At 34.4% G+C, this 24,248-nt stretch overlaps 1 protein-coding gene across 4 annotated transcripts in view; it reads right to left on the reverse strand.

Annotated features, from left to right (window-relative positions):
- Positions 1 to 24,248, reverse strand: part of ARHGEF12 (Rho guanine nucleotide exchange factor 12) — a 140,122-nt gene that overhangs the window by 19,519 nt on the left and 96,355 nt on the right. For 3 of the 4 annotated variants that reach the window (XM_081311302.1, XM_081311299.1, XM_081311301.1), the window contains 15 exons: positions 21,881 to 21,976; positions 19,726 to 19,836; positions 19,325 to 19,423; positions 16,536 to 16,578; positions 16,117 to 16,222; positions 14,302 to 14,439; positions 13,548 to 13,580; positions 13,115 to 13,229; positions 12,100 to 12,205; positions 10,580 to 10,792; positions 6,009 to 6,141; positions 4,874 to 4,909; positions 4,396 to 4,550; positions 3,110 to 3,256; positions 1,915 to 2,000 (listed from right to left, as the gene is read on the reverse strand). In XM_081311302.1, coding sequence (XP_081167428.1) covers positions 1,915 to 2,000; positions 3,110 to 3,256; positions 4,396 to 4,550; positions 4,874 to 4,909; positions 6,009 to 6,141; positions 10,580 to 10,792; positions 12,100 to 12,205; positions 13,115 to 13,229; positions 13,548 to 13,580; positions 14,302 to 14,439; positions 16,117 to 16,222; positions 16,536 to 16,578; positions 19,325 to 19,423; positions 19,726 to 19,836; positions 21,881 to 21,976 — 1,617 coding nt within the window. The remainder of the gene's footprint in view (positions 1 to 1,914; positions 2,001 to 3,109; positions 3,257 to 4,395; positions 4,551 to 4,873; positions 4,910 to 6,008; positions 6,142 to 10,579; positions 10,793 to 12,099; positions 12,206 to 13,114; positions 13,230 to 13,547; positions 13,581 to 14,301; positions 14,440 to 16,116; positions 16,223 to 16,535; positions 16,579 to 19,324; positions 19,424 to 19,725; positions 19,837 to 21,880; positions 21,977 to 24,248) is intronic. The other variant, XM_081311300.1, reaches the window with a different exon arrangement.

Here is a 24,248-nt window from a genome sequence, read left to right on the forward strand (position 1 = left end):
TAGAGTTGGCTTTGTTGGGACGGGGGAAGCTATGAGCTTATGAACCTCTTGTGAAAAATTATGCTTTTTAATCAATATTTTTAATTTGTAAATTTGTTATATATGACAGAATTCTAAATGATTATTACTTTGGGTACTGAGGATTGAATCCAGGGGCATTTAACCACTGAGCCACATCCCCAGCCTTTTTTGTATTTTATTTAGAGACAGGGTCTCACTGAGTTACTTAGAGCCTTTAATCAAAGTTTGACATAGAAATGATGCTATACTCTGTGATACTATAAAATGAAATGATAGTCTTATAAAATTTTTGATTTTCTGTTTCAAGTTAATAGTATACAGTGAAACCACTCAGTTATAATTTTCATTGCCTACACTGAGATCAAGAAACAAGATGAAGCTGGGCATAATGGCACACCCTACGATTCCAGTTACTAAGGAGGTTACAACAGGAGGAATGCAAGTTTGAGACCATCCTATGCAATTTACTCTGTATCAAAATATAAAAAGGGCTGGGGATATCCCAAGCAGATAACTCAATGGTAGAGTGCCCCTGGGTTTAGTTCCCAATAACACACCAAAACAAGGGGGGGGGGGGCAGGGGCGGGGAAATGAGTCACATTATCACAGGGTAGCCATAGAATAAGTTGAATTTTTCAAAGAAATTAAATATCCTTAATAACAATAATTCTAACGTTGCTCTAAGATGGAAAGTGCAAGGTAAAACTGGATTAGGATTTGTAGCTCCTGTTCTGAGTCAAGTGATTAAAAAAGAGGTCTTTTAATAGATTACGAGATTCTGAGCCATTTCTCACCATCAAGAAAGCAGTAAGATAAACATTGCTTTAGTTAGCTTTCTATTCTCTAATCTTTTTAAAAGTTACAATTTTAGAATTACTAAAATCTCATGGCATTTCCTCAAGAACCGTACACACACACACACACACACACACACACACACACACACTTCTGTGTGCCTATTTTAAAACATTCTTATTCAGTCTATGTTAAAATTTGAGAACTAAATCACAGACTTTATTGTAATTCACAGCCTTAACTACATAGTGATAATGGTGGGATGTGATGACCATTATTATCCAAAGTATAAGTATAAAGACACGAATTGGTGTGAATATACTGTGATATGAAAAATTGTGCTCTATGTGTGTAATAAGAATTGTAATGCATTCCGCTGTCATATGTAAATTAAAAAATTTTTAAAAAAGTTTAAATCAAATGCCTTCCTCAAGAAGGTTTTCAATACGTTCAAGTTTAGGTCCCTTGTGTTTTTCCCCCTTTATTTGTACTCATCTTGCATTAAATAACTTAAGTTCTGTGAAGGCAGGAGACATTTATGTTTTGATTGCCACTAGCTCCTTTCACAGCACTGTACAATATATATTCACAGAGTTAGAAAGATGGAATTTGACAAAAAAACTACTACAGCCTTTGGACTCCTTCCTCATACTGTTCATAAAATTAAGTAATTTTCACTTTTCTACTATTGTGAGAGCAATCATGGATATACACTTGTCTCAGAGTACAATTTCAAGATCTGAACAACAGAAGATGGCTAAAATTCTGTACCACTTAAATTATTTCTTTTTTGTGTGTGTGACAATATTTTTTAATGTGCAATAACTCCAAAGCCCTGAAAATTAATTTTTCAGATGGAATTACCTCTTGACAAGGATATAAATTATTTAAGAACCATTTTACCAGTTTTTAAAACACAAAGGACCAGTATATTTATTTCAATAAAATATAGCACTTAGTTTGAGCATTGATTAGTACATATTAATCAAGAATATCCACTCTAAACCCTTGCAAACTGGATGGGTTTGCATATTTAGAAAGACTTGACCTTGAATCTTATCATCAAATGTCTATAAAAACATTAAAAAATTTCCTTACCCAGGTCAACAGATCTTCCCCAATGTGATCAATAACAGAGGTCTCATTCCTCTTTCGAACAGCCTTCATTTGTTCATTCAGCCCAACTAAAGAAAAGAAAAAAAATTTTAAATAAAAATTTAAAAAAAGAAAAATTTAGTACACACCTTAAAAAGTTTAATACACAATCTAAAAAATTTTGATTGATAGCTAAGTTTTCAAAAACAAAATTTTCAGAATAGCACAACTCCTAATCTCTGTAAACAAAAATCTGAACATACGCTATGCATCCAGAGACTGTAAAACAGTGTCTGAACGGTGTTTTTACTGTTAAAGCATCAAACAACATTTTTAGAAACTAGTATATTAAATATAGTGCAGTAGCATCAAACATCATTTAACCTCAGGACTTCATCTTCATAATCATGCTCAAAAAGAACTTAAGTCTCAACAGTGCTGATTGTGCTCACTGTTCCTTTCAAAATGTGTCCTGTTTATAGGCAACAGATGTAATCAGGCCTAAAGTTATCAATGCATTCTGATGGGACCTAACATTACCCAAAAAGTTGTAAAGAACATCAATTTGGTTGATAGGTGTTGGTGGGAAGTGATAATATTCTTGACAAAGAGAGATTGGAAATTTAGAGAAATAGTAACCTACAAAGAGCAGAATATCCTACTAGGAATATCCTACTACTATCTATAAAAGTAGATTATTCAAACAGGGAAAGACACAGGTTGAATTTTTGTATATTTACAAAATGTGTATCAAGCAACAATACAATAAAGCAATGCCTAAAATTTATCATACTATGGGATTCCATATTGTGTATGGCTATTTACAAAACCTACTTCTACATGTATTAGGACATGGGACACATATGTTCAAAACCTTTTATATTGAAATTGATAAGAAATGTTTAAGGGTAATTTTGACTATTCATGTTTTTAAGCTTAAGTGCTGACTTTAGACCTGAAGCCCTATGATAACACTTCGTATACAAAGCTTGATGACTATAGGGCAAAAGGATCTAGTCAAAGTTCCATCATTTCTTCATTTACATTATGTGCTCATATATAACTTCAGAAATGCTAATATGGATACATTTACAAAATTACATGAAATTATATAAAAGTGCCAAAGAACTGCCAGATAGACTCCCAATCTTTTCTCTATTGGAAATGTAGGGGCAAAGATCAAGTCAGTTTCTCTTACCATGAAGTTGAAGAATATCTTCCAAGTTTGAAAAAATCTTTCGTAGTTCTGAAGGTGAAAGAATTCCTTCTCTGGATACTCGCTGATAGAATACTTGATCAAGAACCTTCAATGTTCGAACATGAGCTCTCTCAGTGTAGAACAATTCTAAGCAAAAAAAAAAAAAAAAAAAAAGGAAAGAAATGGGGGAGGGGAGATATGAGTTATTTTGAGTTATTTCCTCACTTAGAATAATTCCATGGGACTAAATAGAGCCTTTTAGCTGGAATTAGGTAGCAAATGAGTTAAATAATATTTAGCATTTACTTAGCAAATCACTTTGATGCCATGAAATTCTCCAACATAGTGATTCTGAGTTAAATGTGAACAAATGAAAAATATCCTTCAAAACAATTTTGTACTTAAAAGTTAAGTATACCCTACTCTTCCATTTATAACATCTACATATCAAAATGACAATATTAGAAAACTGAAAGCCTCAATACCATACAGCCTTTAACTTGAGCCTTCTTCAGAAATAACAGTACTTTTGGCTATCTAATTTTCCTATAAACTCTCATTTATGGAACTAGACTGTAACTTCACTATGTTGTAATGTTGTCAGAGACAAGGAGGGTATTTATTCAAATGACATTCTAGGGATAAGGATACAGCATTCATGCCACATATCTGTCACAAACATATTGGAGTAACTAAAGAATGCTGAACCAGGGTTCGAAAGGACATAGATCCTAGTTTTCCCCTTTTCACTTATGGGCTATTTGATCTTTTTTTTAATATTTATTTTTTAGTTTTAGATGGACACAATATCTTTATTTTATTTTTAAGTGGTGCTGAGGATCAAACCCAGTGCCTCACGCATGCTAGGCGAGCGCGCTACCACTTGAGTCACATCCCGAGCCCATCCGCTATATAACCTTAATTAACTCAACTAATCCCATTGGGCTTTTTAGCTTCCTATTTATAATTTCTGCATAAAAAATAATTTAATCTGAAAGTAAAGTGACGGGATAAGTATCTCAATGATTCATCAACTCTAAACTATAATGCTATGGATCCTGAATATCTTGAAGGTTAAACATTCATTCCTATTAAGTTATCAATAAGAATTATAATACCATTTGCATTTTTTGAGTTGAAGCATTCAAGGATCATTTATCTAATTTAATTCCATCTTTGTTTAAAACAAAGGGATAAGAGAAACTGAAGCACACTCCAGGGTTGAGGGATTTGCTTTATTCTGATAAAACTCAATATACATGAATGACAAAAACAATTAAACTCACCATTAATCACTTCCTGTCTTTTGATCTCAGAAGGTTTGAGTCCCAATAACACTTCTCTACTAACAAGCTGCTGCCAGTTGGGTGGATCTGTCTCTAGGTCATTTTCAAATTGTTCATCCTCACTTTGACTTTCTCCAAAGGCTATGCTGTCAAACCTAACAAAGAAAAATGATAAATTCTGTTTGAGGACTTCAAGTGGATAATGTGAAGCTACACAAGTCTTAAGATTACAGTAATCAGTCAGATTTCTGCAATTGATCAAAAAGCCTAAAATATCTTCCTGTTCTACAAAACAGCTTATAAATGTTATATACACCTTACTGTTTATCTTTTGAATTATATGTGCATATTAAAAACTTTATACAATTTAACAGATTTGTGTACAGGGCTTCTTTTCCTTTAAGATTGGAACTTTAGGGGGGAAAAGCTCTATTTCTTAAAATGTGCCTTTATTCAAAGCTACTTAAGATTTACTTACTTTCTAAAGGGCTTTGGTGTCCCATGTTCCATCACCCTAAAACAGTGGAGAATAGAGTCAACATGACATACAATTTTGAATCCAGAAAATACATAACATTTTTACAAGGGATTGGTACTCGAAGGAATACTATAATTATATAGAAAATTCTTGTGGTAGTTACAGTTCCAATTTTAATATTTATTTCCTTTCATCCAAAATTATAATAATTGATTAGACTTAATTCATTTTTAAGCATTTTAATAATACTTTATTCAGACTGAAATAACAAGACCTGATTATTATAAGTTGGGATATATATGAATATGTCAAAAAACTTTTTAGAAAAATCCATGTTCCTACCAACCAGATATATTTACTGTTAGCATTTTGGAATAGATCCTTCTAATCTTTTTCCAACTTTTTATAAAAAAAAATGCATAAATTATAAATATACAGAACAATGAATTTTCACAAATTGGACTACTTTTTTGTATAAACAGCAGCTAGTCAACAAACTGAATACTACCAGCAAACAGAAGTTCCCTTTTCACCTCCTTCCACTTGTTGGAACTCCCTGTGCCCCCAAAGTAAAGCATTTTAACACCACAGATTCATTTTGCCTATTTTTGAGCTCTACATAGTATAATGATACAGTATAATTTTTTCATATCTAAGTTTCTTTTATTCAATACGGTGTGTGAGACTCATTCACATGGTTGCTCATAGCTGTCAATCTTTCATTTTCCTTGTTCTATGTCATTCTATTTTGTGACCACATATCAGAAAGAGAATGTCTTTTTTATTCATTCTATGTTGATGAACATTTGGGTAATTTCTAGTTTTCTGAATAAATAGTACTACTATAAAAAAAAAAAAGAGTCAACCTGAAAAAAAAATAATGGATATCAAGGAGTTCATATCAAAGATACTGAAAACTGGGTCAAACTCCAATGGCTAGATAAACAATACTCTCAGAAATAGGATGTATTTAATGTAAAATGAACAGAAGAAAAATTTCAGTACCTATCTAATATTTACTACCAACAAGTGCTAGTTCTATATAAGGAAAAATGCTAGATAGTACACAAGTAGAATATAATTCAAAAAACTTTAAGCAATGCCCTAAACTTTTTCAGATCTTCTTTCGAATTACCTTTCTACTTCAAACTCCTCCTCCTGCACTTGGTCTAATGCAGGAGGTGGGAAATCAAAGATGGTATTGGGAGTACGAGGTGTGCCATCCAATGAGTCTCCAGATGCTGGTGTTTCTCCAACTTGTTTTGATCCTGAAAAAAACAGAAGTCAGACATTGAAAGTGAAGGCTTTAAAAATCTGAGACCCTGGAGATTTTTTAAAATGTTTAATGAGAAGCCAGCAGAGAAAAGAGATTGACAATGTGGCAGAGAGTATAAGCTATAGAACAAAGTTTCAAGACGGCAAAAAGAGATGAGGTATTGAATGTATATAAAGGGCAAGGTTACTAGCTGAAGGCGAGGTTTTAATTAGATGGACAAGGGGATTTGTAGTTATGTAGTCTCAAATAATGTTAAAGATGCATTTTGCTTAAACTTTGGATCCTTACACATCTTGAAATGTCTTTATCCTTTCCTCATATTTGATGGAAAGTTTAGGTGGGGGCAAAATTAAAAGTCTAAACTGTTTTCTTTCAGTAAGTTGAAGGAATTGCTCTTTTGTGTCCTAGCAGTGTTATAAGAAATGTGAAGTAGCATAATCACCATTTCCTTTGTCTTAAAAGCTTTCAGCATTCATTCTTGGTGCACTGATGTTTCTGAGGACATTTTAGGTATAGATTTTTTTTAAATTACTCATTACATACAATCATGTGCCACATAACATTTCAACCAACAATGGACCATAAATACAATGGTCCCAAAAGATAACATTGTCTAGTGATAGCATAGCCATCTTAACTTGCTTATGTATAAGACTGTTATAGTTATTTTCTATAACTTGTTTTCTACTTTAAATATTGGAAGCTGTGGTGGTTTGAAAATACATCCACAAATGCTTTGATAATCCTCCCTTCAGGAGTAGATCTTGCTTCCTCTCTCCTAAAGTATGGGCCAGATTCAAGGACTTGGGTCTAACTTGCAGAAGTAGCAGTGTGTACCAATAGACTAAGTTGTTAAGATTGTCGGCTTTCTCAAGAGCTTTGTAATGTTGTGAACAACCAATAAAAAAAAAATGAAAAAAAAAAAAAGATTATCGGCTTTCTTCTTGTCTTCTCTATCAGGTCATTCTGGGGAAAATCAGCTACTACGTCATGGAACACTAAAGCAGCTCTTTGGAGAAATCCATGTGGTGAGGAGCTGAGACATTAAGAAGGGGGTCTCATCCTTTAAAGAGACCAGATGCCAAAACCATCCAGCTAAGCTGCTGTCACATTTTTCACTCACCAAAAAGGTGAGATAATAAAGAATTTTGTGTAAGCCATTAAGGTTTGGAGTAATTTATCACACAATGATTCATGACTATGCAATAGTCATTGGACTGTATTTAATGGTTATATTAATATTTTTTGGATGGGGAGTACTGGGGATTGAACCCAGGGGTACTTTACCACTGAGCTACATCCTCAACCCTTTTAACTTTTTATTCTGAGACAAAGTCTCACTAAATTGTTAAAGCTGGCCATGAACTGTGATCCTCTTTCCTGAGTCTCTTGAATCACTGAGATTATGGGCCCAGGTTCAGCTTGTCTCTCCTTTTTTCATAGAATCCATTTCTTGCATTATAGATTTGATAACTTCTTTAATGTCTCGAAATATACTACTTAATTTAGAAGTATTTTTAAAAGTTCTTGTCTATTACCAAAAAGCATATTTTCTTTCTAGGGGCAGTTTTCCTATTTGGTTTGTATTCTTTCTTTGTGCCATTGTTTAATGTATCTGGTATTATATATTATATGAGGTCTTGACTCTCATATGCAGATTTTTCCAAGAGTGAATAGTGATATTCATATTTAAGAATGAAAGACCAGGAAGCTTATCTGGCTTTCTTTGCTGCTGTATGGAAACAGCTCTGTTCTAGTTGAGGGCCCAAAGCAGGGTGTGTCACTGGCAAGCCTATTATCTGGCTTTACAGGTGCCCAAATGTTGGAATTCCAGGGCATCAACTCCATGAAAAATGTAACTCTCCCTACACAATTCACCCAATTTCTTTGAAAAAGAGCTCACTGAGTCTCTTCTTGTCCATAAATAACAGACTACTAAAAGGGGTCAGAAGGTGCTGACATAGTTGTTTTGATTACATTATTATTATTATTGTTCAATGTATTCATCACTGCAGATCTATTTCTTACTTATGTACTCCATTACACACACTAACTCTGAGCCCAAAGTCTCCCCAGAGTTTCAATGGATAGAATGGCTTCTACATTGGATTCCTTACACAAATTATAGGTTCTGACTTCCTTTACGTTGTTTTATCCCTTAGAACAGTCTTGTCCACTTTCAATCTCTCAAATATTTGTTAAAAACATAATCCCTTCCTCTACTATCTTTCTCTTTATGATTTTTAATATCTTTCCTACTATTTTTTTATTTCAATGAGTCATGGAAGCCATGAAATATGAATACACTCAATCTAACACCTTCAGATATCCATACCTGACAAAATCCCAACAGTTCTCCAAATGTTACCCTCACACTTCCTTGCCTTAAATAGAAAACTGTTTACTGCCCCAATCCTTTCAAAAACTAATGTTTCTGTCTTACACTGTGTACTTCAAGGTGGAGATATGATGAATAGCCTTCCTTTTCTCTACATGACTTTTAGATTATTATCTTGCTGCCTTCTTGTAAAATTATTTGCACCACCGAAGTACTCACTCTCTGGATATTATCAGATGTTCTCCCTCCTTACAATAATCATCTAGCAGCCCTAAACATTTGGCTGCTGGCTCATACTTCTCTTCTCCATGCTCAAATCATACTAGGTGACCTCCAAATATATGTATATTAAGCTATTCAAACTCCTGGCTCCTTGGTTCTTTGCCTTCTTCATCCTTAGTAACCTCCTCTATGATATCTTACTGACCACTCCTACAGTCTCATCCTTGATCATGTCATCATCAGAAATGGAACAGCCTTAAGAAACACTAGTATAGATGGGCATTCCCTTCTCCAAATAAAACCAGTTGGTCTACCAGCTCACTTGCTTAAGAAATCCTTCATTATAACAAGTATAAAGAAATATGGTAATAAGTTGCTTTCCTAATTTTCTCCTGCAATTACTTCTTTTCCTTCTTTACAAATCCCCTTGCCCATCTAACTAAAACCTCGCCTTCAGCTAGTAACCTTGCCCTTTATATACACTCAATACCTCATCTCTTCTTGCCATCTTGAAACTTTGTTCTCTTGCTTATACTCTCTGCCACATAGTCAATCTCTTTTCTCTGCAGGCTTCTCATTAGACATTTTAAAAAATCTCCAGGGTCTCAGATTTTTTTTTTTTAGAGAGTAAACTATACAGATCATTTTATTTGTAACCCCATGTGTTAAGAAGGGACACTGTAAAGTAACAATCAACTAGAAAGCGACAGTCAACAAACCAGCATTTAATTTGGTATTTAAAATTAATAATTAAAAATCAAATGGAGCAGTGCTTAAAGTAACTAAGATAATTCATGACAAACACCATTAATTCAAGCTCTAATTATTGGAAATATGATAATTCAACATGGGTAACTTAAATGTACCAGTAGAGATAGAATAAGGGCATATGTTAGCAAAGTATTAAATAAGTTTTCAGGGAGCCTCTAAAATTATCTTTAAGAACCTTAAAACTAGTTCCCTATATGCAAAAACTGATTAACTACAAATTTCTTTGAAGTTCTTTCATACATGACCTTATTTGAAGCAATGCATTTGCAAAATTCATGTCAAGAAAATAATTTTGAATTATTTCCCAGATCACTAGTTTGAATAGTCACTCCAGAGATTTGTCTCAATTTCTATTGAAAACCTACACTTTAATGAAGACATGCTTCTGAAAATAAGGCAATTTTTCTACAATCTGCTTATGAATAGAAAACAAATTTTTGGTTTTTAGTTAAAGTGACAGGAAGGGCTTTGCAAAAAGAAATACTAAATAACCAAAACAATTAAAAAGCTCTTAATAAGCAATGGGAAACTCCAACCCCATCAAGGTCAATAGAGTACCTAAGGCACCTCAGGTTCAGATGATTCAGTCATCTCTGTTTAGAGTTCTAATAATTTATATACATGATTCTGACCATCTGGAGAAGGTCTCAGATTTTTAAAGTCTTCTTTAGAATATCCCATCCCCCATATCTGCCTCTAACTACTGCCCAGTTCCCTCTATTCCTCTCTTACCTTTCTTTCTTAGACTTGGCACAATCTGAATTTTTCACTTCCTTGACTATTTCCCCCATATAACTAGCTGCATTGGGCAAGCATCTGCCTATAATTATTATATGCTGACTTCTGGTACAAAGCTAATGTCTGACAGAGAGCTCAGTTTTGTTTTTTTTTTTTTTTTTTTTTTTTTTTTTTGATGAATGGGAACTACAAATTATCATTCAGCATAAATTTGTCAGGGGTTAGAGAATATTAAAATGTTAAAATCAAATTAAACGGGGACTCAGTCCTGATTAAAAGAATCCGCCTCTCCACTGTACAATTAGTATATTTGTTTAAAAATCTTGACACCAAGTTAAGCTGAACTATAGCACTGACTCACCTATATCATTCTCTTTCCCTCCTTCTTGGGAAAGAGTGGACCCTGAAGCCACAGAGGACATGGAATTGGCAGGAAGGTATCCAGTGTCTGTTCCTTCATTTGCTAAGCCACATGGCCGCACCTTAGCAGAGTCCTGGGGTTCCGGACTCACAGATGAAGGTGTGGATAAATGCTTAGGATGGCGTGGCTTCTGTAGTTCCATGGCCCTGCCAACTGAACAGAAAATGATAGTTAATAATCTGTGTTGCTAAATAACTTTTAAAAAAGAGGAAATAAAAATATCCAGGAAAAAAATGCCTGGAATATTGGCCCTAGAAAAACATAAAATAAATTATTATACAGAGCAAAGCACAGAGAAAAATAAAGAAGGGAAAGAAAGAGAGGTGGGCAACAAGAGAAAGGGAGAGGAAGATGGAGGAGGGAAATAAGGAGATGGAGGATGAACAGAAAAGGGAATGAGAAGGTAAAATCTGAAGGTAAGAGGATGTGGCAGAAGAAGGATCATGAGTAAAGGAGATGAGAAAGCGATGTGGGGTGGGGATGCTGAGAGACAGAGATAGGTAGACATGTAGCTGTATCATTTGTTAAGAATCAAAAAGAAGCCCTTAATCTCTGTGATGCTTAGCAAGCCCCATTCCACTTTTTTCCTAACACTCACAACTTCATTATCACAATATGCCTCAGACCATACAAAATTATCCCTATTCTGTTCATTATCCTTATTCACATGCATCACTATATGAGTTGCAGGCACTCAGGTTATCATCCACAGCATTGTACATCCTAACATCTTTCCAAATTCCGAAAACTTCCTCTGTATTCCTTGGAGATCATGACAGCATCTGTGGAAACCTCCAGGTCCTCAACCTCCTCTCAGTATTTCTCAATCAGGGCACTACTGGCATTTCAGTGAGAATTCCACATCATGGAGGATACTCGGTATCACTGTTCCACAACTCCACTTCTACCTCCAGCATGCCAGTAATTTCAAATGTGGTACTGTCCAAGACAGGAAGCACTACATGATCCAGTTGCTCTTCCCAGAGTACCACTATCCCTAATTCTCCTGCAACCCTCTTTAGTGGTCTGATCTCTCTCTACTAGGCCAGGGACTAAGGTAGAAGGAGATCAGAAAATAAAGCACAATGAAAAGGTAAAGAAACAGAACTACAAAGAGAGTAGTAAATGAGACTAAACAAAGTATGGCAGAGAGATCCATGCACATATTGTTTTTTAAATTTAACAAACAAAACTTGAATGCAAACAAAATCAGAAGAGATAAGTAAAATCATATCATGGACATCTAACAGAATACTGCCATTAAAGATGCTTATGACAATTACCCAACAACGTAGGGGTACTAAGATTAGAAATAGCACTGAAAGGAAATGAACTATGTTGAAAGTTCAGTGACATCATCTCAAGAACACCTTCCTCCAGCCACCCATTCTAGCCAATGAGTCTCTGATGTAAACACTGCATGGAATGGAGGGAACGCAGCATTTCAAACTTCAACGTACTTGCACTATTGTCATGACGACTTGGTCTCCTTGGGGGTCCTAGAATGCTAGGGAATCCTCTTCGCTTCCCTTTTTCTTCGCCTTCTCTATCTTTCTTCATACTTTGCTAGAGTTGAGATATAATCAAAGAGATAAGAGAAACCTTATAGAAGATTTCTTTTGCTGCTTTCGAACACATAAATGTAATTCTAATGGCTACTAACACACACACACACACATACACACACACACACACACACACACATACACACACAATACTTCTCAGAGGCTGGTACATAGTATTATGGATACCTCAACTTCAAGATGTCTTTTCAAGCCCTTTAGAGATAATAATTTTAGGAAATAAAAGGGTAGTTTTACCAGGAGCTTATTATTAACTGGGTGAATTTACACATTTACCAGGAGTTTGTTCTAAACAATTCATTCATCCATCCAACAATTTTATAATGTGAAAGCACTATGATAAAAGCTGGGGATATAATAACAAGAAAAGTCTTTGACCTCATAGAGTTTTAAAATCTGGCAACATGAAACAAAACACAAGTGATTACAAACTATTACAGGTACCCTAAAAGTATAAGGCAATAACATTTGGGGAAGGCACTCTGTATAAACTGCTATTTTCATGTTTCACACTAATTAATAATAAGCTTACATATCTTTATCACTAGTTTCTTGACAACAGGGACCATATCTACCTATTGTTATGCCTAGTGCTAATGTGCTGATTTAGCAAATATTAAAAGGCAGGAAAACAGTGCAACAAATGTAAAGAGTACTGAGCCCTGATCACTTTTTTATCATTCCAGTTTTCATCTTTGTGTGTGTGTGTGTGTGTGTGTGTGTGTGTGTGTGTGTGTGTTAGGGATTAAACCCAGGGGTGTTTAACCACTGAGCCCTTTTTATTTTTTATTTTGAGACAAGGTCCCACTAAATTGCTTAGTTAGGTCCTTGCTATGTTGCTGAAGCTGACCGTAAACCTGTGTTCCTCCTGCCTCAGCCTCCCAAGTCTCACCTTGATTTTTGGAAGGAATCCAATCCGACCCCGCTTGTGCTCCAGATTTCGAGGTTCTTTCACTTTTACTCCCAAATGCTTCATATACATGAGAATAACATACTGCATTGTGGAACTGGAGAATTAAATAAAAATAAGACTTCTGAGAACGGAGGGTCAGTATGAAAAAAGACCAAAACCCCAACCCAACAATGGAATTATTAAAATTAATTAATCAAAAAGGAAAAAAAAACTTAGGATTTATTCACTGCACACAAAGATTCTACTCATATCACTAGAATATTAATCAAATATAACACAAGGCCACCAGGGGGAAACCACAGTACATTTTTAAGTTAAAAGAAATCAATTGTAATTTAAGGCTCATAGGAGAAAAGAAAGTTTCCTTTTTTCTTAAAATTCTCGGGGTGGGGAGTCAGAACAATTATGTTACCTCTTTTCTTCTTCTACAGCCTGAGCAGTCAACCTAAAAGTACAAATGTTTAAAAATAAAACATATAAGTTTAATTAAAATTTTGCTATTGAACTTAAGACACCTGAAACAACAGAACAAAACCAAATGCTTTGTACCCCACCAGTAAAGAAAAAGAACAGAACTATGGAGAGAATAGTAAATGAGATTAAACAAAGTATGGCAGAGAGGCCCATGCACATATAAATCAGAAGAGATAAATAAACCATATCATGGATATCTAACAGAATAAACGTCATCTAGAGTAAAATATCAAGAGAACCCTAATCCCCAAAGGAATTCTACCATTTTTGCACTTATCAATTGTACATGTTTTACCATAAGAAATATTTCCAAAGTCTATGAGTTAAAATCAATGAAAGTATTCACCTGTTTTGGATCACTGATTAGAAATTCCAGTGTTATTCATTTACCAACATCCAGAAAAAGAAATGCAAGAACTGTGTGGTGTGTGTGTGTGTGTGTGGTGGGGGGGTGTTGGGGAAGGTTGGGGATCAAATCAAGATCCTGCACATCCCAGGCAAATCCTCTACCGATGAGCTACATTCACAATCTAAGAACTTTTTCTAAAATGAAATGTCAGGGTGAAAAAATCATAGTTTTTGAAGTTTTATAACAAAATAAACACTTCCTCTTATACACTGACTGCCCTTTTAAATCTGTCTGGAGTACTTCAAGCAATATTAACTTTTCCACATATACTTCTATTACTTACAACACTTCTTCAATTTTGGCAACGATCTGTTCTGCACATGCCCGCTCCTTCTCCAAAATTACCCGGTCCTTGTCTCGCTCTGCATCAAGTTTAGTCAGCTCACTTTCAGCCAAGGTCAGTCCCATACTACGTTTCTGCCTAAAGGGAATAGGAGAAATCTCCTGAGGTAGCCTAGGGGAAAACCATCTCCCTCTGTAGATGTTTCTCAAAGTCTCCATAGCTATAAATTTCTAGGAACAGGCAAAATGTCACATCACCTAGAATGCCAAAATTTTAGAGGCAATCACTCAAAGATACATATCCTGAAAGAATATACCTAGCATAGACACAATACTGAGCTCAAATCTTGAAAGGACACAGAAGGTAGACTGTAGACTCTCAGTTCCACTCTAACCCTTTGACTCCAGATGTCTGAGGTTGTGGCTCAGAGGTAGAGCGCTTCGCCTACATGCATGAGGCACTGGGTTCAATCTTTAGCACCACATTAAAAAAACAAAATAAAGATATTGCCTCTACCTCAAATAAATAAATAAACAAATAAATAAATAAATATATTGTAGTCACATATAATAGTGGGATTGGCATATTGACAATGTTTTCTCCATTTCAATCCCTAGTATTATATCCTTCTGTACCTTCCTCCCTTACCCTGATCCCATTCCTCTACTTTATTGATCTTCCTTCTAATTTGTGTGTTATAGTTATATATAAAAATTGTTTGCAGGTAAATGGATGAAGTTAGAGAAGGTAATGCTAAGTGAAGTTAGCCAATCCCAAAAAACCAAATGCTGAATGTTTTCTCTGAAATAAGGAGGCTAATTCATAGTTGGGTATAGAGAGGGAGCTTGGGAGGAATAGAGGAACTCTAGATAGGACAGAAGGATGGGAGGGGAAGGTAGGGGGCATGGGATTAGAAATGATAGTGGAATGAGATGGATGTCATTATTCAAAGTACATGTGTGAAAACACGAATTGGTGTGAATATACTTTGTTTACAACCAGAGATATAAAAAATTGTGCTCTATATGTGTAATAAGAATTGTAATGCACTCCGCCGTCATATATGAATTTTAAAAATTAATTAAAAATCAAAATTGGAATGCATTGTGATATATTCATACAAGCACATGGCATAATTTGATCAATGTTACTCCCCAGTTTTTCTCCTTTGCCTCCCCTTCTCCCTCATCCTTGGTCCTCTGCTTCTAACTCTATTGTTCTCCCTTCTATTTTCATGAGATTTCCCCTTTTTTATTTCTTATATCTCTCTAGCTTCCATATGACAGAAAACATTCAAACTTCAACTTTTTGATTCTGTATTATTTCACTTCGCATGATGTTCTCCAGTTTCATCCATTTACCAGCAAATGACATAATTTCATTCTTCTTTGAGTCTGAGAACTCCACTGTGTGTGTGTGTGTGTTGTGTGTATGTGTGTATGTATATGAGTATGTATATGTGTGTGTGCATATACACACACCACACGTTTTCTTTATCCATTCATCTAGTGATGGGCATCTAGGATTGTTCTATAACTTGAGTGTTGTAGATGTGCTGCTATAAATACTGATATGCATGTATCACTATATATACTGATCTTAGATCTTCTGGATAAATACCAAGGAGTGGAATGAATATGGTAGTTCTATTCCTAATCTTTTGAGACATCTCCATACTTTTTTCCTATTCAATAACAGGGATAAGACCACCTAGTTTACTTAATTGATGAGTGAAGTTTTTAATGTGCAACTTTTCCTATTTAAGAAAAATTAATTTAGAACGACCACATAAGGTTTTATGTACACTAAGCTTACCGAAAATCTTCTAAATGCCTCTGAACTTCTGGGTGGACTCTTTCTTGCATAGTTTGGATATAGTGACGATGTAGATCCTCAGGAATAAGTTCAGGTCTCCTCTTTTCTGCATAAAGAAGAAAGGAATTATTTGATCTAAAGGTATGTCCTCTACAACATAAGTTCACTGGCAACATAGCAATGTTACTTTGTATCAATTTATCATGGAGAACCCCAAAGAGAAATTCTTAGTGCAATTCCTGCATTTGATCTCAGAATTCAGATTTCATTTCCCCTAAAATTTATTATACACTCTCCTTCTATTGTAATTCAGGGATTTAACCAGTTACTAAGCATTAGATAAAACCTTTAGAACTGAGTTGAGCTACATACAAAGAGGCATAGTAAAATTCTGAAGGATGTCGGTGCTCCAAACTTACCTAGATCTACAGATATTTCTTCAGGAACAGAAACCTTCAGATGCTAAAACAAAATCAAACAAAGGTGAAACAGCACTAAAGACTTTCTTTTCACAATGCTTATAAATATTTGTATAAATGGATAAAACAAGGATACCTACTCTGACAGGCATATTCACAAATGAGCTCATTTACTCATTCAGATCTCATAGCCCCAGAGTGTTCTATTGTTTAAACTTAAAAACAAGCCCCTTTCCCAGTTTTGTGGGATGAAGGAAATATCTACAGTTCTTTCACTTACATGACTGAATGTTTCAGTGTCATACTTGTTCCTAATGAATAGACCGATTCTGATTTCCTTTTTTTCTTTCTTTCTGGTACTGGCGATTTAACTCAGGGGTGCTCTACCATTGTGATACCCCCAGCACACTCTATTTTTTATTTCAAGATAGGGTCTTGCTAAATCACAGGGGTTGGCCTTGAACTTTCAATCCTGCCTCGGCCTCCCAATCTCTGGGATTACAGGCATGCACCACTATACCAGGCTTGGCTTTGGTTTCCTAAAATCATTAGTTAATACAACAAAGCACTTGAATTAAAATCGTAAAACCTAAACTATGTGTATGTTGTCATAGGAAAAACTGACTCATCTAACTGTGAGGTTTATTTCCTGGATTTGAGATGCTCACCCTACAGACTTCCAATTATTTTTCAATGTAAAGTTAAAAATCTGTAGGGTTTTTATTTAGTCACACTTCCAGTGAGAAAGTATTGGATGTCAATGTTGAGTTTTTAATCAGTAATCATCTATAGTTTTTGCTATTGAACTAACTAAATTGAAGGTCTTAGAATTTACTTCTTATAGCTAGGATTTTCCCCATGATAACTACAGTTGTTGGTCTCACAAGCAAACAGATTGTTGTGTTTCCCCTCCAACAGTTTGAGAGAAAACTTTATTACTCTGTATTTAGAAGAAATAGCTTAGGCTCTTCATTCTCATAAAGTATCGAATACCTATTTCAGTGATATACTTCCAGAAATTAAATGATTCCCATAAAGTTATCAAGTTTTAAGTTTTGAAAATAAGTCACTGCTAAAAAATTATGATCTCTCATATTCACTTTAAGAATAATGAAACGGACTGCAAAACTTTCTCTTTATGTTGCCAAGCAGTAGCTCAAATCATTTTTCTTAAAAGTCTTTCTAGTACAAGTACAAAAAAATAAAATTTAATTTGTGTACATGGATATCTATATGAAATAAATATGACCTGTAGCATTAAAGAATAATTAGTAAATTAACCAATCCTTCTTATTCTTTAATGTTGATATACTCATAGATCATGAGCAGCAAAGTATAGTTTTGACTTAGCCTGGAGCTCTCTTATAAAATAAAAAATTTAAACATACTTAAATATTCTGTCATTTCTTCATGACAATAAGCTATTTTAACAAAAGTGATGTATGAAAACAATGGCAGTATAATTCACTGAATAGATATGTATCAGAAACTTCAGTGTTAGAGATACTGTATCATACAAATAGTCTTATTGGAGCTTATATTCAGGTCAGGAGAGCAAGTATACACACAAATAAAATTAATAAATAAACTATAAGTCCTAGAGACAAAAACAACACAGAAGAAGTTACAGTGAAGGGAGTGAGATTTAGAAAGCTGGTCAGGAAAGGCCTTGTGGAAAAGGAAAGTATATTTAGCAATACAAAAGTATGTAGACAACTTTGTAAAGGAATACAGAGAAAATGAGGCAGGAGCTGGAGGGAGAAGTACGATCAAAATGTGTATGTTTATTCTAAAATAAAAGAAAAAACGATGTTTTACATGTTAATGTAATGATTCAATAGGGAAAAAAATCAACAATGCAAGAGAGCAGGGAAATAATAGCTAGAGCAAGGTCTCTGAGAAGTTATAAGGAAATACACTGGGTAAAAAAGGGAGAGCTGGCTATGGATAGAGTTTGGACAATTCCTCAACAGTATCCGGACAAAGGGCTGAGTACATGATATGATGGAAGTATGTGACATAACTTGTAGAAGTTCTTTTTTCTATACTTTAACGTCTGCAGAGAAACAAAAAGGTCATCAGATGAGAAAAAGCTAGAACAGGAAGGGATACACGTGTTAGAAGAGAAAAGATATGAAGTACTTGTCTAAGAAAACTGAAACATGAAAGGGTGCAATCCAGGCAGCATGATCACCCATTGAAGCATTAAGGGCTAAGTGCTTTTTGCTTCTAGCAAGGCTAACAATAAAACTTACTAGTTTAAAACCCCTACTGACATTTCTATTAGTAAAAATAAAGCCCTATTATCATTAATCTCAGTATGTGAGATTTTTGCCTGCCACTTTTTAGTTAAATTTGTGCCTCTAAGCTTCAAAGAGGCCATACAGATTTCAATTATACAATTATTATCCCTTGGAATACTAACAAATAAATGTGTGTGTGTGTGTGTGTGTGTATCATATGTGTGCGTGTGTGTGTGTGTGTATACACCACACTAGAATATAAATATATATTAGGACTAGCTTATTTTATATGTTTTTTTCATTCCCTTATTCTAATTATGCACTTATAAAAGCATAAGTATACATATATAATCCCCTAAAATCTACTGTGAGAATTCATATGCCCAAAATTAATTTAGAAATTACTGTAAAAAGTAATCAATAGTTGAGATATAATACAGATATTTAAAAGCACAAAAAAGTCCAAAAAATGGGAAGGACTACTGGAAACAGGAGGATAATAAATCAATGTACTAAAGCAAAGATAATATTAACATTTAAACTTACTGCAGATCGATCCAGGAAGAACTGATGAAACTCAAGAAAGATGCGACGAGTTTCTTTGGAATTGGTCTGTTTGTACAGGTCTGAATAGAGATAACAGAGCTGTCGTAGAGAAAGAAAAGGAAAAGACAAAGTGAAAAATCACCAAAAAAGGTAACTTGCTAGATCCTTACTGAACAGGAATGTTTGGAACAGGCATGTCACCATCAACAATATAGTTTTTACCATGTAATCAAGTCTTTAAAAAGTGAATTAATAACATTTTAAGTATCTTTCATATCTGCCTTTATGTGTTTGGAAAACTAAAAGAAGTATATATGTGAAATCTTGTAAATATGAAAAGTTCTATTAAAAAAAAAGCTTCAATATAAAGACTGAATCAGTTAAATTGCAAAATAAGTTACCAATGTTGCAGGGTCAAACTGGGAAACTACATGATGTAAAAAAACAGCCAAGTGAGCAGGGCGAGATTTTAGCAACTCAATGCTCTGGAAACAGCTGCACTGCCCATTGATCTAGAGGAAGAAAAAATCATACATCAATAACTTTGACATACAAATATGAAATGCAATATAAGTTCAACTAATCACAACTATCCAAATTTCACTTTGATCTCCCTATTTAAAAAAAAATATTTTAAAAATTCCCCTAAAAGTTATTAGCAAGATAGGCCATGGAATCTGAATTTCTTCCTCTGAAAATTAATCATTTCCTGGGATCAGAAAACAGACCATTTTAGGAGAATGGAAGTTCAGGAAATGATCATGTAGGAGCACATACTGTCTTCAAATCAGTATGTGAAAACAAATAAAATTCCTGAAAATGTAGAAAAGTTTTTTGCTCAACAATGGAGAGATGTTTTTCCTTTGCTTTCAGGCTAATCACAGAAAGAGAGTGTAAAATGGAGCTGTATGACTTTAAGTTAACATATTGTCATTTGTATAATCCCTAAATACTCTGAACATAGAAAATAGGTAACAATTAAACTTAAAGACAAACTAGCATTACAATTTCCACATGACTTTTCACACTTATATAGAGAAGAAAGTTAATATAAACAAATAATAACAAATAAAAAATACAGTGTTAAAAAAATACCAATTCTACATAGTATCTGCCCCAAAATAGGAGATCACTTCCCAAATCATTCACAAGGCCAACACTATCTGACTATCAAAACCAGACAAGATATTACAAAAAGTGAAATTCCAGACCATTATCCCTCATGCATACAGAGGCAAAAAATTTTGGCAAAAATAAAAGCGAATTACATATAATATAAAAAAGGGATAGCACATGATTTGACTGGAGTTCTTTCTAGAAATACAAGGCTGGTTCAACATTCTAATATTAATCAATGTAATCTGCTACACTAAGAGACTAAATGTTTAAAAACCATATGATCATCTCAGGTTTTCAACAAAATTCAACATCTAGTCATGATTAAAACTCATAGCAAACCTGGAATAGTCTTTTATTTAATAATCCTTAACCTAACAAAGAGCAGCTACAAAAATACCTATAGCTAACACACTCAATGATGAAGGATTGAATGCTTCTTCCTAAGAACAGGAATAAGGCAAGGATTTCCTCACCATTTCAATTCAACCTCATACTATAAGTCCTCACCAGCGCAATAAAATCAAGAACAAGGGGAAGGGGGGAAGATACACAGATTGACCAGCATGGTGTTGCACACCTGTAAACCCAGCTACTCAGGAGGCTGAGGCAAGAGGATTGCAAGACTGGAGACAGCCTGGGCAACCTGGTGAGACTCTGTCTCAAAATAAAAATAAAAAGGGTTGGAGATGTAGCTCAGTGGTACAACACTTGTCTAGTACGCACAAAACCCTGGGTTCAATTTCTACTACCAGGATAAAAAAAGAAGTGAAACGATACAGCTGGGCATGGTGGCATATACTTGTAATCCCAGAGGCCACGGCAGGAGGACTGAAAGTTCAAGGCCAGTCTTAGTAACTTAACAAGGCCCTAAGCAATTTAGCAAGGCCCTGTCTCAAAATAAAAAATTAACAAAGGACTGGGGATGCAGCTCAGTAGTAAAGTGCCCTGGAGTTCAGTTACCGGTACCAATAAAAAAAAAAAAAAAATTATTTTTAAATGCAAAGACTGGAAACTAGAAAAAGATAGTGTAATTTTTTCTGTAGAAAAATCCCCAAAACTATTAAGAAGCTCCTAGAATACAAGGACAAGAATTAAGCCAGATATTTCTATATACCATCAATGAATAACTGGAATTTTCAAAGTTTTTAAAATATTAAATATTCAATAACATCTTACCTCCAAAACAAAATGAAAAATTTAGGTATAAATCAATGACCTAACACTTACGGCCTTGGAGAAAATTAAAAAAAAAAAAAAAAAAAAAAAAAAAAAACTTCCATTGTTTCCACTGGCCAAAGCTAAAATAAGCAAAGTTAGTTCTAAGATTAATTTCAAATCCTTACAAGTGTTACTTTAATCTCCAGAAAATGTTAATTTTTGCAACAAATGAGACATCTCAGAATGTCAAAAATTGATTTTTAGAAAAAAAGTCATTACCTGTTCATGCTCAGTACCAAAATCATCATCCTCTGCTCCAATTATATGAGGTGCAACACGGGTTGAGGGACTCCCAACAAATGACTGAGTGTCCTGCTAACAGAAAAGAAAAACAGAAAAATTATCAGGTGGTCAAATTCAGAAAAAGAACAAAGCTAAATCATCAAAAAGATAATGGTTCACTTATGAGTAGGAGTTCTTTTTGTTTATTTTCTTTAAGGTACTTTATTTTCAAACCAGTGTGTCTCAAATATTTAAGGCCATAATACCACTCCAGTTAAAAAAAAAAAATGACCACAGTAGTACTGATGATTTCTTGGGGAAAGAGGGGAACTGTTATTGACCCTTAAAATAATAAATACTCTTTGTTCACTGTACTTTTGGTTATCTGGTTCTAATTAATTGCTATATACCTCAGGTATTAAATTATACATATTAAATTATACCTTTTACATAAAGACATAAAATCGGCTTATAAGGTTACAAAAAAACATAAAAAACAAAAGTGAATGGGGACAGCCCAGCATGGTGGTGCACACCTGTAATCCCAGAAACTCAGGAGACTGAGGCAGGAAGATCACAAGTTTGAGGCCAGCCTTAGCAATTTAGAACTTCTCTCAAAAAAATGGTGGTGGGGAGGCTAGGGGTATGGCTCAGTGGTACAGAGCCCTAGGTTCCATTCTTAATTAAAAAAAAAAAAAAAAATGAAGATAAAGATAACAGGACAAAGAAAAAATGAGAGCAGAAAGACAAATTTAGCAGAGGTTAATAGACCTGAGAAGTACAAATCAAAAATTTTCATTGAAAACATAATTAAAATCTCTCACTGAGCCCTATTTTTTCATTTTGAATTCATTTTTATAAGTGTATAATGCAGGGTTTCTCAACTCTGTCATTATTGACATTTTGGTCCAAATAATTCTTTGCTATGGGGTTGTCCTGTGCATTGTATGATGGTTAGCAGCATCCCTAACTTCTACCCAGCAACTAGATGACAGGTGCAACTTTCCAGGTGTGATAATCAAAAGTACTTCCAGGCACTGACTGTCAAATGTCCCCTACAGGGCAAAAATCACTCCTAGTTAAAAATCACTGGTATATTACAATAACATTTAAAAGTAATATCACAAACATTGCTACAGAAACAAAAATAACCAAATTATAAAAGTAGGCTGGCAGACATCACACCATGCAATAATTCATCTGTTTGTCTTCTCACAAAATAGGATTTAGCATTAAAAAGGCAGTACAGAGGCATTAACGCAAAATGTGATGTTTGAAGACCATAAACAGTAAAATAAAAGACCATATAAGATTAAGATAAGTAAATATTGGAAAACTGACAGCACCTGAACATGCAAGATCTGGACTTTGGCAAAGAAGGGTGGAGCCATATTGGTTTAGGAATTGTCTGCATAAGAAATTAAAGTTGTCTATATGTAAATTAATCCACAAATTATAAATTGAGTGGATAGTATGTATCTGTAGTTTTTCTTCCTTAAGAATGTTATGATACTGCATCTCCTAAATGCTCTTACTCTGCCTTTTTTTTAAATTACTTTTTTATTTCTCTAACTTCAAGATTTTTATTTTTAAAAATTCAGGTAAAAGAACAGAAATTTGTTTAGAACAGTAGTCAAATTTTGATTTTATAAGTGATTTGATGTCTGCTTTTCAATAATTCTTATGTTGCTAAAAATCAATGTGTCACAAAATTCATTAAATATTTTACTATAAAACTTCAAACAAGCTGACCATGATGGCACACGCCTGTAATCCCAGAGACTCAGGAGACTGAGGTAGGAGGATTGCAAGTTCAAAGCCAGACTCAGCAACTTAGTGTGTTCCTGTCTCAAAATAAAAAAGGCTAAGAATGTGACTCAGTGGTTAAGCCCTTCTGGGTTCTATCTCTAGTACCAAAACCAACCAAACAAAAAACTTCAAGCAAATCTAATTTAAAAGTAAAATCAGAATACTAAAAGCATTCAATTAAAATACGTAAGATCCAATAATCGCACTTCTAGGTATATACCCAAAAAAACTGAAAGCAGAGCACCCTTACTTACAACAGCCAAAGGTAGAAGAAACCCAAGTATTCAGTGTGCTGGGTGAATGAATAAACAAAAAGTAGCACATAATTGGGGAATATTGTTCATTCTTAAAAAGGAAGGAAATTTTGTCACATGCTACAATATGAAGATATTATGCTAACTGAAGTAAGCCAGTCACAGACAAAAAATATTGTAAATTCTATGTATATGAATAGCTAAAGAAAAGTTAAGAGGCTGGGGATGTGGTTCAGTGATAGAGGGCTTGCCTATCATGCACAAGGCCCTGTGATTGTCCAGCACCACAGAAGGTGGACAGG

Source organism: Spermophilus citellus (genome assembly GCF_964194105.1).
Source record: "Spermophilus citellus genome assembly, chromosome: 2".
NCBI classification, from domain to species: Eukaryota; Metazoa; Chordata; class Mammalia; order Rodentia; family Sciuridae; genus Spermophilus; species Spermophilus citellus.